Here is a 14,821-nt window from a genome sequence, read left to right on the forward strand (position 1 = left end):
CTGTCTGGGACATCAGTGGGAAATAGAAAAGAGATTAGATGAGGCCCAGTGATTTCAGCCAGAGATCTCCTGGCCTATTTGAACATAATTTATATAATAGTGAATAGCAGCTCCTCTCTGAAACCTGAGGGTGATACGCACTGATTTCAGCAGGATGTGTGCTTTGTGCAGCCAAGACAGCATTTGGCCCTGGGTGGAAATTCCTGCTTTAAAAAAGCCATTTTGTTCCATTTTGAAATAAAGTGGGAGTGAAAGTCATGCCCCAGGACGCTTCATGGTTAATAAAACTGCAAAGGCATTCTGCCTAGGCATAGAAGATTATTTTAAGCATCATCTCCGGAGCTCCCCGTTACTAAGGGAATCCTGTCTCAGCTCAGCGGTGCAGACAGGCGAGTTGCCATGACAATCCTGCTCAGCCTGGTTAGAGTCTAAATACCATAGAGGGAGGAGCCGCTGTCACTGCCTGACCCTCAGCAGCCTGTGGTGCCCCCCTGCCCCTTGCAGTTGGCCGCTTCTCCTCCTGGACCCACCTCAGCTGCCCAGTCCATGTCACTAGGGGGCACAGGCACTGTCAGAAGGGCACTCGGGTCAGGGCTCACCGCATGTGATGGTCAGTCTCCTCTTCTGCCCCAGAATGTGTTGTTCACGCTGGGTCACGTTCAAGCCTTCCTGGGCACAGACAGTCCAAGCCTGGCTTTTGTCTCTCCAAATAGAGGAAATTCTAGATATTTACAGGAAGCTGCTCTGGGATGCAGAAGGAAGTCTGGAATAAATCTTACTTTCTTCCCTGTAAACCAGCCAGCCATCATCTGAAACATTTTTACAGGGCAGAGGCGACACGATGGTCAGCAATTGATCAATCCCCGCAACTTCCCCGAAGCAGTCCTGTCCTTTCATGTGGGCACGCCCACGGTGTTTACGGCAGATTATACTTCCTAAAGGTCACTGTTTCCATGTCTCCCATCCCGTGTGCCCTTCTCACAGCGTGAATCTGCCACATTCACACTGTGGCATGAGTCTGTCTTGCCAAGATAGACTTGCCAAGGCATGAGACTGTCTTGCCAAGGTGAGTCTCCACCTTGAACATGGGCCGGCTGGTGTCTGAAGTGAAGTAATACCATGTGATTTCTGAGGTTAGGTCATAAAAGGTAACACAGCCTACATCTTGTTTCTCTTGGGATGCTTGCTCTTGGAGTCCAACCATCAGGTTGAGAGGAAGCCCAAGAAGCCACGTGGCGAGACCACATGTAAGTGTTTCAGGACTTTTCCAAACGGGACGTATTGCAAACATTATAAGAACTAACTGAAGGGATTAAAGGCACGAATGTATGAAAAAGTAGTTTGAAATAAACCCTTGGTTGGAGATGGCTTTAGAAATTCAGGAGTCAATCTATTCCTAATGTTTTCTCTAGTAAAGAGGACATTTATCATAGCAACTTCTGGTCTGGATTAGAGGAGTAAGAATTATAGAACTGTAGTGCTAAGAAGAGATAACGGAGGTTATCTTTGTTCCAATAAGAAAAGTCCCAGAGAGACAAGGTGGTACCAGGATCCCAGGGTCCAGGGTAGTCTCTGAAGGATGACATCAGAAGTGAGGGGGAGGCTGAGCTCAGTGCCTGAGCCCTAAAGCAGCCCCAGCTAGGTCCCTCGGGAGCTGAGCTGGTCCTTGTCAACCTGCAGCATACAGTAGTGACTAAATCAAGGAAGATTAAACATCCCAGACCCAGCTGGCAACCAGGAGATGTGTGACAGCAGACAAAGCATGGTTTGCTTTGATTCAGTTCAGCAATAGCCCCTGTTAAGGACGTCACTAACTCAAGGGATCCAGAGAGATTTGGCACCAAGGGCAAAGGTTAGACTGAATAGCCACCTCCTCAACCCTGACAGACCGCTGTGTGTGGGATGTTCACTTACCAATTTTCCTCTTTTTTGTTGTTATATTGTTTGTTTTATGAAGGCGAGGTAATTCAGTTTATTCATTGATTTCTGCTTGTAGGAGGTACCGGAGATTGAACCCAGGACCTCTTGCGTGCTGAGCCTGCGCCCTACCACTTGAGCTATACCCTTCCCCTGCCTCCCTTTTTTTTATTTAACTGCAAAGCAAATGTTATTTTATATATCACCAGCCATGAATTTGTCATTAGTTATTACATAAATGCTGCCTAGTGCCATTAACCAAATGGCAGGACCATTTTACATCTGCAATTCACCTCTGTCTTTACACACAGAATTTTCATGATTTTTAAAAGGCTATCTATCAGCAAAGTTTTAACGTTGAGATGTAATCTAGCATCCATAATATCTGGTGTTCTGCAGATAGCAATGTAGGAGAGAAGTATTTTAATCTCCTGTCATTTGAGTGACTCTATGGAAAAAACAAATCAGTAATTTAGAAGCTCTAAGTCTTCAAAGTCGATTTTCAGATGCACTTATAGAGGAATTCCAATGCAAGGGAGGTAACATATTTGTCATAGAGAACTAAGGAAACAAAACGGCTCAGAGCACATGCTCTGTGGCCCTTACAAGCTGAGTGAACTTAAGTTATGTAACCTCTCTGTGCTTATTTTATGAACTGTGAAATGAAGATACTTTTAGTTATTATAAAGATTGAGGAAATATACTGAAAGAGTGAAAATGAATCTAGTGTTTATAGTGGGAAGTCAATAGGATGTTTCTAACAGACCACACCAAAGCTACAAAATGACTAACAGTGCCTTCTCCTGACTGAGTTCTGTTTCCTCACCAACATCATCATTGGTCTCACTTTGTCCTCTTTGCCTCCAGAACAGAATTATGGTGATGCCCAATTGCTGAATTGTTCTTGCTTCTTGATAACACAGATTTCAGAGCAAGTCCCTGTTTCCCTGATGCCGCCTTGAAATAACCCAGCATGAGTCCAGATCTTGTAACTCATTAGGACAGAGACATCCTCAGGTGTCTGCTTTCTCTCCCTGTAGCAAGCTAACTGAACTTCACCTTGTTTGAGTTCAGGTGTGCTTCTGGTCGTCCTTGACTGATGGGCTTCCACTATACTGAGCACACATTACAGCACACTGTATGCACAAGACATGCTAGCCAAGGGCAGTAGTAGGCAAGTCTTTTTTTTCCCTGGCTTGTTGCATGAAGCACACCTAGAATATGCTTGTTCAATAAAGGGCTATTCTCAAGTAACTGGGAAGCCAGCTATCGTGGCTAGGAAGAAGAGATGTCACTTTTCCTCCAAGACCCAAAGTGTTATTGTTAGGTGTCCACGGTAACTGCAACAGCAATTGGTGGACTGGCACAGCAGGCAAAGCAAAGATTTCGAAGTCCAAGTAGTTACCAGAAGTTGACCATTGGCTGGACTTTTTAAGCCAGGCTAACCAGATCTCTAATAAAATGAGGGTGTTGAAATAGCTAAACTTTTAAGTTCTTATTTCCAAAATTTCTACAAACACCCATATGACAAAGAAGGAAACAAGCTTTTGGAGTAATAGAACGAATGCCCAAGACACACACATGGTGATTAGGCTGGCTCTGGGACTCAGGCCAACGCTTTATTTATACAGAAGGTGTATAAGGCATCGATTGCTGCATCACAAATCGTTCTAAAACTTAGTGACTCAAAGTAAGAGCAATCATTTATTCTCTCTGGCAATTTCTTCTGGTCAAGAACCCGTGAGGTCCCTGGCTGGATGGTTGAGGCTAAAAGTCTTTCATGAGTTGCATGGGACTGGAGGAACCACTTACTACCTGGCTCACTCCTAGCTAGAGAGTTGACTCCTCCTCACATGGGCCGACTGCAGGACATGACGCTGGTTTCCCCCACAGGGAGCCATCCAAGATACCAAGACAGAGAAGCAATGCCTTTTATGGCCCGGCCCTGAAAGTTACACATCATCTACGGGTCCATATTCTATTAGCACACACCAGCCCTGATTCAGCCCCGACTCTGCCCAGGTGCCAGCGGTGCTATTTTGGACCAGCACCAAAATTCTAGGTCTCTGCGTTCCCTCATTTGTTATCTAAGAACAACTTCCGTTCGGGGCTATTCTGAACGTAAACCAATAAACTGTCAAGCGCTGCTTAGTATAATGAGCTGCCCCACAACAGGAGTCATTTCGAAATGATTTCGCATCCTTAGAAAGCCCGTCCCAGGGTCGCCTTATTCTTCTTAAGTTGAAACGCCGAGCCTCCCCTTTTCCCAACCCTGTAGAGACGAGTCAGGCAGACCCCGCCTCCCCAGCCCGACTCCCATCCGAAGGAGGACTGTTCCAGAGGTGGAACTCTAGTTCCCGGGGCGGGTCCGGCGCCCGGAGCGCAAGCGAACGGACCGGAAGTGGCTCCGGCAGTTCTTCTTCCGTCCCGGAGGGCACCGGCGGGACGCGGCGGGGCGGCTCTGGTGGGCTCCGCGGACGGGGACGCCGGCGCGGAGACTCCCTGTGCGCGGAGCAGCGGGCTCCCCGAAGAGTAGCGGCCACGCCATGCCAGCTTGGAGGCTGCTGGCTCGGGCCGGCGCCTGGGTGCTGGGCCGTGGCGCGGACGGCCTGCATGCGGCCTCGGGCTCAAGGAACAGGTGTGTGCGGGTGAGGGTCGGCGCTGGGGGTGGTGCCTGCACCTGCAGCCCTGGGGCAGCCGCCTGGCTTGCTCCCCGGGGCAGCGGCCCGGCCTGGTCCCCAGGGTAGCCGCCTAGTGTGGTCCCTGGGCAGCGGCCCGGCCTGGTCCCCGGGAAGCCGCATGACCTGGTTCCCGGGGCAGAGATCCGGCCTGGTCCTTGGGGCTGCCGTCTGGCCTGGCTTGGCCTGGCCCAGAGGGCTCTGCCCCGGGTTGGGGAGGACGGGCTCCGTCCAGACCTAAAGAGTAAGGGTCGTTGCTCTAAGGCCGTACCCTTTAAAGAACTGAAGTGGTGTTTGTTTGTTTGTTTGTTTGTTTGTTTTTAACGCTGATGAGCTAACGACTGGCAGCGTCACCAATAATATTATCTGCTGGTTGGTGAGCGTAAATGCCGTTAGGTCCATTAGGCGCAGTAGCTCAAGCAGCCTCACCTGAGAGAGCTGCTCTCATCCGTCTTACTGATACGACCACTGTTCCGACGTGATACCGTTTTGCAGATAAAACAGAGGCTTACAGAAAAGTGAGTTGCCCAAGGTCACTTAACTAGTGAGTGCAAAGTTGGGACTCTAGCCTGAATCTGTCGACCTGTCGATGGAAGGGAAAGAGACCACAGAAAGCTTTACTTCTTTTCTGACCCTCCTTTCAAGAATTACACACCTCCTTCCTGCCCTCCATCCCCTAAGGTCTTTCTTGGTGTGTTCAGCTGGTCTTTGGTCATGTCTTCTGTGGATTTTAAAATTTTGCACACCCAGTTTGTTCGCCACTCTGAACCTAGGCCATGTCATTGCAGGGAAGAGAGGTGAGCCTATCAGGGAGAGATCAGTACCCAACATTGTCATCTCTGCTGGGTATAAACTGTTCAGGTACTTGTTCAGATGGTCCAGTGGCTTCTCTTTCATCGATGTAGGAACAAATGCGTTAGATGTCAGTTTGTCGCGGAGCAGATGAGGAACTTTTCCTCCAGGGAAACAGTTAAAATATGAGCCCCATTATTATTATAAGAATAGAATATTATAAGAATAGAACAGAATCCAAACCCTTTCCTAAGGTCCTGACTACACTTTCCAATTCATGTGACCTCCCTTCTGAACATTAAGTGGGGGAACCTTTTAAATTGTGCTTTGTTGTCTGATTTTTATTTTTACAGGACAGACATCTGGCTTTTGGTTAGAAGTCTCCATGGCGAGAGTGGCACTTGGTGGGATGAGCATCTTTCTGAAGAAAATGTTCAGTTTGTTAAGCAGTTGGCCTCTGATGAAAATAAAGCCCAGTTAGCAAGCAAACTCTGTCCTCTGAAGGATGAGCCGTGGCCCGTACATCCTTGGGAACCAGGTGATTGTTATTTTGTGTTTAATGTGTTCTCATCGCCCAGTTGCTGTATGGCGGGCCCATTCAAAATCATTGTGACTTTGTGAAAATTTATCATCTGTTGAAATGATTTTTCATGTCTGAAGTGTGTCTGTTTCATTGGTTTGAGTTGCAGGTTTGTTTCCAGCATCCTGGTCCACCTTTAGTGAATGTCTGGTGGTCATCCAGAAGCTGCTTTGTGCAGAAAATCATTCTGCACTTGTGTTCTTGTTTTCTTTAGATGAAAAATAATATAAAATAAGTCAGGGAAGAAAAGCTGGAAGAGTGTGTGGCCGGACCAGGAGGCATGAGGCCTTTCCTGTCCCGGGTATCGTCTTCAGCTAGGGTTTATTGTGACTGTTGAATCTTATCACGGCCAGAGTTCTTAGTGGAGCAACTTTATCGGTTTATGCAACAAATCTAAGTGTCATTGGGGAGGCCGACAGATTTTAGCAGTACGACCATTTGTGTCCTCCCTGTAACCCCAGCTAACTTCTTAAGATTTGAATCGTACATTTCTAATTAATGAGGCTAGATATGAATTAGTATTAGGAAAGCAAAGCACAGTGATGGATTTATCCTGCCCTGTGAATACACTGCTTTAAATCCAGCGTTTATCAGATAAACTGTTTTGTTTTGTACAGTCCTCTTACATTTATTCTACAGAGATTTATTGAGGACCAGCATGTTATGTCAGGCATCGTTGAAGGCACTCAGATCTGTAAGAGGAACCATTGTGTTTTACTCTGTGAATCCATCAGCGTGTTTCTTATGTGCCTGCTCCTTGTATTGAAACCACAATTTAGGAAATACTGTTTCATTGTGTTGGTGAGTGCTGAAAAGCTGTGTGACTGTTGATGTGGTTTTCATTGCTAGGTTCCTCGAGAGTCGGCCTTATCGCACTGAAGCTGGGCATGATGCCTTTATGGACCAAGGATGGTCAAAGGCACGCTGTCACGTTACTGCAGGTGAGAAAGACACCCGAGGTATGACGAGTCTGTGTGCCAAGATCTGTTTGTGCAGACCTCAAAGGGCGGTTTGAAGGAAAGGGTAGCGTCAGGCATAAACACTGAAGGAGCTTTACTTCTGACGGTCTCAGCGCAGGTTCCCAGCGGCCAAAATGGTGGTTTTCTCAATAGCGGCATTGGGATACTTGGGGCAGTGAATAAAACCAGTCACAGCCCAGCTCCTTTTAGAGCGACTAGTTTAACTCATAATCAGAGAGTATCTCAGCCCCATTGCTCTGTGCTAACTCAGAATGTAGCCCTCTCTTGTCTGTGCAAGCAGCACTTCATTCTCTGAGGTGAGGTGGACTTCACATTTAAGAATGTGGGGCTTGGGGCCAGACGCCTGACTTCACATCTTGGATCTGTCCCTTTGTGGCTGTTCCTTGGAGCACTGTGCCTTGTCTGTAAAAGATGCACTTTTTATTCTGTGAAAGAAGCTGTATGACCCACCTCAGAAGGTTATTGTGAGGTGTGCACAAGATGATGAAGGTCAAGCCCTGAAAACAGTGTGCAGTGTCAGATAAACGTGAGCTGCTTTGTCTTTATCCAACAATAAAAAGATGGCTGATCAGGTTAGGAGACCCTCATGCCCCAATCACTGTTGACAGGCCGGTTCATTTTGGAGGCCTCGCCTTCGACAAGTGATTAAGCAGGTGGTGGTGGTTAAAGTGAGCACTCAGACCCCCAGGTGTGTCCAGTGCTGAGCCTCACGGGCGGCCTGCAAGCCCCTAGGCACTTCTTGTTGACGTGGGATGGTTAAAGAAAGGATTGCGGTTTCTAGACCTGCTTGAAACTAGTGGCGCTTTCAGGAGTGACGGGTGGGGTTGAAAGTGGAACAGCCACCTCAGGAAGCAGCTTAGCACCATGGTCAAGTTGAACCTGGTGAACCTTGTAGTCCAGCAGTTCCCCTCCTGAGTGTTAGTAGAGAACTTGAACAGGTGCGCACCAGGACACCCAGCAGTGTTTATGTAGTTAGTCCTCCAAAACCAGAAGCCCGGTGTCTGTCACGGTAGGATGAGTGAGTGAATCGTGGTCTGCTTAGGTAACGGAATGCTGGATGGCAGGGAAGACGGAGCGCCCGGCAGTACGGGTGAGCCCTGCAGGTGGGATCTTGAGTGAAAGCAGGAAAACGTGGACAAGTCCATACGACCTGCGTCCACTTAGGGGAAGGTCCGAGCTGGCCGCGCAGACCCGCATCATAAAGCAGCGCTTTCAGGGGGTGGTGATTATAAAGGTCATGAGAACCATTGGCATCGACAGCGGGGTCACGGCGGCTGCTTCAGAGCGGTGCTTCTCAGACTTGAGTACAGCTCAGAGCGACCTGGAGGCCTTACAGTCCCAGGGGCTCTCAGTCAGCAGGTCTCAGCTGAGCCGAAGAACCTGCGTTTCGCCAGGTGCCCAGGGGACGCTGATGCAGCTTGTCTGGGACCACACTTCCAGAGCTGCTGCTCTAGGGATGAAAAAGGAGGGATGGGAGTGAGGGGTGACTGGGAAGAGACAGGGCTTTGGGGACTTCCTGACATGGGTAGTGGTTGCATGCACACTTTTCTTATAAATCCTCATTTGCTTATGCACTTTATGTGTTGTATTTGACAATTGTTTTAAGGTTATTTCCGTATCTTCAGATTGTGGTTGGTTTTAGAGAGATGATGAGATTAAAAAAAAAAACTTGAGGGGATTCCTTATTGTCCTAGGGCCTCCTGTGGCTGGTGTGTAATATTAAAATGTATCTCGGTGCATACTTTGTTTTTTTTTTTTGTTTGTTTCTTTAGGTGCAAGACTGTCACGTCCTAAAATATACTCCAAAGGAAAATTATAATGGAAAAATGGCAGCTCTAACTGTAGGAGGAAAAACTGTATCACGTTTTCATGTAAGATACATTTTCATTCCTAGAATAGTACATTTCATGAGTTTCAAGTGTGAGTTCTTTGAGATTCTGAATTTAAGTTTTGAGGCTATTCCGTAGCCACAGACTGGTATTTGTCCTGGAGGTTAAGTTATGGATATAGGGGGAGGCAGTCTGGCAGAGCCGTGGAGCCCAGAGCCTGGGGGACTTCGGCTTTGTTCCTGTATCTCCTTTCACTGTCTGGAACAAGTGACTTCACCCTCTAAGCTGCAGTATTTGCCCAGATGTAAAATGGGGATAAAAATGCTACTTACCTAAGAGGTTTGTTACCAGGATTACGTGAGATTTTTCCTATGTGCTTGGCATGTAACAGACACTGAACAGGTGGTAGCTATTTGGTTATTTTGCTGTTTAATTTCATTGTTTTTCTGAATTGTCTCAACTCTTGGCACCAACAGGATGTGAGGATTAATTTTGTATGTACTAGAAGCGGTTCTGACTATTGGGGAGAAAGCTGTATATGAACCCACGTCAGATTTTTTTTAAATAAAGCATATTTCCCAAGTAGAATACAAACAGAATGCCACATTTGTAGTTTAAATGTGAAAAATCTGCAAGTTAGTATTCTCTATTGAATGTTAAAAGCAGAGAATACCTTCCTAGAAATAGTGATGGTTTTTACTGGCGGCTCCTGAAACATCTTTAGGTATACTAAGACATTGCTTGTCTCCACTCGTCCATTCTAGCTTGTTTATAAAATGGACGTGAGTGGACGCTAGGACGCAGCCTGGGCTGCGCAGCTGTCAGAGCTGGCCCGTGTTTACTGTGAGCCCAATAGTCCCTTGTCACAGATTTGGGCACTTCCTGCCAGGCAGGGAAGCCCTTTATGCCTTGAACGTTTGTTGTCTCATTAACCTTTTCAGCCTCTAAAGCCACAGAGGTTAAGCAGCTCCCCGGCTCAGGGCTGCCCACTGAAGGGGTGGAGCTGCAGTCAGACTCCAAGCCTTCCTTTCTGAGCTGTGTCTTGCTGTCCGCACTCCGGGGCCTGTATGCTGGTGGGAGGGTGGACTGATAAACATGCCATCTGGGTACAGGGCTGTGACTGCGGCAGGCCAGGGCTGGATGGACACCTCCCTCTTCTCATACCCTTCCTGTGTGTGGTTGGATAACTTTTTTGTTTTTTTGTGTATTTTTCCTGAATAAAAAAAGATTCTACCAAAAAAAAAAAAAAAAAGACTGCTGATCTGAGCCAAAAATATATAATTCTCTTTTAATGTCAGATGCTACCTTTTCAGTAGCCTTCCCCCAAGTTGCTTTCCATTCAATTGCCTGCTGGCCCTGCCAGCCCTGCCTCCCCACTCATGTGGCTCTGCTGCACAGGACTGCCTGCCGGAGGACCAGGGAGGAGAGTGGGCCTGGTCGCTGCAGAAGCAGAGCCTGTGTGTGTGGGGAGGAGCCCGCGTGGTGTCTGGATCTCTTTGGGGCCCGGTGCAGGGCCGGGGGTGTGGTGAGGGGGTGAAGGGGGCAGCTGTCAGGACGGAGGGCTGAGGAGTTGGGGCTCTGAGGAGCCTTGTGAGTTCTCTAACCAGGGCAGTGCCAGGTGAGCTGTGATCTTGGTTAACTCAGTCAGGAGAACCCAGCACAGGGAGGATGTTCTGGAGGTGATTTTCAGCACTAGGGGAGTTGATAAAAGTGTTTGGCACCACAGCAGTGGCATTGGACTTGGAAGGGGCGGTGATTGTAAAGGACTCAGAGTGAGCGTGTGGGGAGGGGACATGGTGGGGCGGCGCCCTGTGCCCAGCCTGGGATAGGGCAGGGGAAGGGAAGCTGGGAGGAAAGGTGTGTCTGAGGTGTTTACAGCAAATCCAGGTGGAGTTGTGCTACGAATGGTGGGGATACTGGTCAGTACACTGGCGGTGGTTGAAGTCACCGGGGTCCTGTAGCTCAGTAGGACTATCTCAGAATGTTAGAGAACTGAGCTGGTTATGGTTTAATTTTTCATTAAAGGTTCATTGTAATATCTGCTACTAGTTCTTGACAGTTTATTGTCAAGTCTAATAATTTCAGGTCTCAGATAATTCCACAGTAATTAAAAGCACAAGGTAATATTTTTCGAAACTTGTTTTTAATGTCAAATATTTGAACTTTTAAGTATGTCAATGCTTGTCAGCCTTCACGTGAATCATGTGAGTAACTCTTCCGTTTAATGGATGCCACTGTTTTCTGATTGATCATATTAGACAAAAACTTTGTCTTTGACCTTTCATCAGAGTAGGATGTGAAAATGAAGTTCTGAAATTCTTTGTAAGTAAAGCATTTTGGTTCAGAAAGGAAAACGATTTTTGGAACTAAACTATATACAAACTTCCTGTTGCAATTGTAACTGTCAGGGAAGCTGCAGGTGGCTTGGTTATAGAAGGTAGAGACAGAGAGAGCTATGAACATGTAATATCGAACAGCTAAGCATTCTACAGTGAGTTGATTGTATTGGGGTTTTTTATAATAGGGCTACAGTGTTATTTTTTTAATCTGTAAAGAATTCATTCCTCCAAGAAACTAGACTGCTTTTGCTGCTTTTGTGCCTTATACATAAAAACTGATGGAGTATATAGTATTTTAGAATAAGGAGGTTAAGTAGCCTTAAACATTGATTAAATCAATTCATCTTAGGAGAAGAGGCATTTTCATCGTGAGAAGGAAATTGCAGGGAACTCTCAAGGCAGAGAAAAAATGCACCCTCATAGGTGGGATTATCCAAGTGTGACACTGCTGTCAGTTTTGTAGATTGCCTTTTGAAATCATTTATCTGGAAGTTTAAAAAAAAGAAAAAAACTGGTGTCACACTGCTGTTGATTACAACTCAACTTGAGCATTTGGTTTTTCTCACAACTGATACCGAATTAGTTTTATAATATTTTGATTTTAAAGGAAGAAGCAAAGTATTCAATTTTAATGAAATCGGAAGATAATTAAGAAGTGTTACCTTTGTTCTCTTTATGTCTCAGTTTATAAATACTTAGGTCAAGATGTGTATCTTGTCCATCTTGTATGACTAGAAAAAGCAAAAGATTTCTCTCAGAAGCCTCCCGTCATACCTAAAAACTGATATTAATAATACGTTTTTTAAATTACCAGGAAGAGTATGTGAATGTCAAAAATAAAATTGAAATCTGTTCTAAAATGTAATAAGTTTCAATCTGATACATCAGAAGAATATTTCAAGGAGCTGCATTTTCAAAACATTTATTGGCATATAATTGACCTACTCTTAGTTGCAGATGCACAGTATAGTGACCTAATATTTCTGTAGTTTATTCAGTGGTCCCTGCAGTAAGTCTAGTTATGATCTGTCACCACACGAAGATGTCACTTAGTTATTGGCTGTATTCCCCGCACTGTAGAATTCATACCTGGGCCTCATTCTTTTGGTAACTGGAGGTTTGTGGTTCTTCATCTCCCTCCCCTATTTCCCTCATCCCCCCTGTGCCTGCCCTGTGGCAGCCGCCTGTTTGTTCTCCATATCTATGAATCTCTCTTGTTACATTTGTTTATTTGTTTTTTAGATTCCACGTATAAGTGAAATCACCTGGTATTTGTCTTTGTCTGACTTACTTCACTTAGTGTAATGCCCTCTTAATCCATCCATGTGGTCATAGATGGCAAGACTGTATTCCTGTTACGGCTGAGTAATATTCCATTGTGCGTATATACTACATCTTCTTTATCCAGTCATCCGTGTGTGAACATTAGGTTGCTGTGTCTTGGCTGTTGTAAATAGTGCTGCAGTGAACATGGGAGTGCATCTGTCTTTGAATTAGTGTTTTGTTTTCTTCAGGTAGATACCCAAAAGTGAAATTGTTGGATCATGTGGTAGTTCTACTTTTAGTTTTTTGAGAAACCTCCGTCATGTTTTCCATAATGGCTGCAGCAGTTTACATTCCCACCAGCAGTGTAGGAGGATTCCCTTTTCTCTATATCCTCACCAAAACCTATTATTTCTTGTCTTACTGATAATAGCCTTTATCCCGTGTGTGAGGTGCTGTCTCATTGAGCTTTATTTGCATTCCCTGACCAGTGACGTTGAGCATCTTTTCATGTGTCTGTCGGTCATCTGCGTGTCTTCCTTGTCTAGTCAAGTCCTCAGCTCATTGTTTTATCAGGTGGTTTGGGTTTTTTTTGATGTTGAGTTGTATGAGTTCTTTGTGTATACATACATATATGTATTTATCATATCTATCATTTGCAGTTACCTTCTCCTACTTAATAGGCAGCCTTTTCATCTTGTTGATCGTTTCCTTCACTGTGCAAAAGCTTTTTTGTTTGGTGTCTCATTTGTTTATTTCTACTTTTGTTTCCCTTGCCTGAGGAGACTGATCCAAAAAAGTTTTGCTAAGACCAATGTCAGAGGTGGTACTGGCTGTTTTCTTTTAGAGTTTTATGGCTTCAGAAGTCTTACATTTAAGTCATTAATCCATTTTGAGTTTATTTTTGTGTATGAAGTGAGACAGTGGTCCTTTTGTTTCTTTTTCATTTAGCTGTCTATTTTTCCCAGCACCATTTATGGAAGAGACTATCTTTTCTCCATCATATATTCTTGCCTCCTTTGTCGTGGATTCATTGACCATTAAGCATGATTTTATTTCTGGGCTCTGTGTTCTGTTTCATTGATCTGTATGTCTTATTTTTGTGTCAGAACCATACTGTTTTGATTACTGTAGCTTTGTAGTGTAGTTTGAAGTCAGGGAGTGTGATAACCTCCAGCTTTGCTCTTTCTCTCAAGATTGTTTTGGCTATTATGGGTCTTTGGTGATTCCATATAAACTTGAGGATTATTTATTCTGGTTCTGTGAACAATGCCATTGGTTTTTAATAGGGATTGCATTGAATCTGTAGACTGCCTTGGGTAGTGTGATCATTTTAACAGTATTCTTCCAGTCCATGGACACAGTATATCTTTTCATCTCTTCATTTCATCTTCAATTTCTTTCATCAATATCTTACAGTTTTCCAAGTGTAGCTCTTTTACCTTCTTGGTTAAAATTATTCCTAGGCATTTTATTCTTTGTTTTTAAATCAAAGTATAGTTCATTTATAATGTTGCGTTAGTTTCTGGTGTACAGCACAGTGATTTCAGTTAAACGTATACTTTTTCATTATAGGTCGTTACAAGGTTTTTAATATAGTTCCCTGTGCTATCCAGTAGGAACTTGTTGTTTATCTATTTTATATATAATAGTTTGTATCTGCTAATCCCAGACTTTTAATTTATCCCTCCCTCACTTCCCCTTTGGTAATCATGAGTTTGTTTTCTATGTCTGTGAGTCTCTTTCTGTTTTTTAAATAAATTCATTTGTGTTGTTCTTTTTAGATTCCACATATAAGTGAAATCACATGATATTTGTCTTTCTCTGTCTGATTTCACTTAGTATGACGATCTCTAGGTCCATCCATGTTGCTGCAAATGGCATTATTTCATTCTTTTTAAAGGCTGAGTAGTATTTCACTGTATGAATATACCACAACTTCTTTATCCAGTCACCTGTCAATGGACATTTAGGTTGCATTTGTATTGTGACTGTCGTAAATAGTGCTGCTGTTTATGAATTAGAGTTCCCTCTGGATATGTGGCCAAGAGGGTTTGCTACATCATATGGTAAGTCTGTTTTTAGTTTTTTAAGGACCCTCTGTACTGTTTTCCATAGTGACTGTGACAAACTGCATTCCCACCAGCAGTGTAGGAGGGTTCCCTTTTCTCCACACCCTCCCCAGCATTTGTCATTTGTGGACTTCTGAATGATGGCCATTCTGACTGGTGTGAGGTGATACCTCATTGTAGTTTTGATCTGCATTTCTCTGATAATTAGTGATATTGAGCATATTTTCATGGGCCTATTGGCTGTCTGGCTGTCTTCTTGGAGAAATGTCTGTTTAGATCTGTCCATTTTTTTATTTTTTTTGTTGTTGTTACTGAGCTGTATGGGCTGTTTATATGGAAATTAAGCCCTTGTCAGTCACGTCATATGCAGA

General features: G+C 44.7%; 1 protein-coding gene across 2 annotated transcripts in view; it reads left to right on the forward strand.

Moving 5' to 3' along the window:
- The first annotated feature begins 4,314 nt into the window (after window positions 1-4,314).
- Window positions 4,315-14,821, forward strand: part of MRPL3 (mitochondrial ribosomal protein L3) — a 45,826-nt gene continuing 35,319 nt past the window's right edge. Inside the window, exons 1-4 of one of the 2 annotated variants that reach the window (XM_072971225.1) lie at window positions 4,315-4,555; window positions 5,741-5,925; window positions 6,817-6,908; window positions 8,720-8,818. In XM_072971225.1, the coding sequence (XP_072827326.1) occupies window positions 4,464-4,555; window positions 5,741-5,925; window positions 6,817-6,908; window positions 8,720-8,818 (468 nt within the window). In that variant the 5' untranslated portion in view covers window positions 4,315-4,463. The remainder of the gene's footprint in view (window positions 4,556-5,740; window positions 5,926-6,816; window positions 6,909-8,719; window positions 8,819-14,821) is intronic. The other variant, XM_072971223.1, reaches the window with a different exon arrangement.

The sequence above is a fragment of the Vicugna pacos genome, chromosome 1, assembly GCF_048564905.1.
Source record: "Vicugna pacos chromosome 1, VicPac4, whole genome shotgun sequence".
Lineage (NCBI taxonomy): Eukaryota > Metazoa > Chordata > Mammalia > Artiodactyla > Camelidae > Vicugna > Vicugna pacos.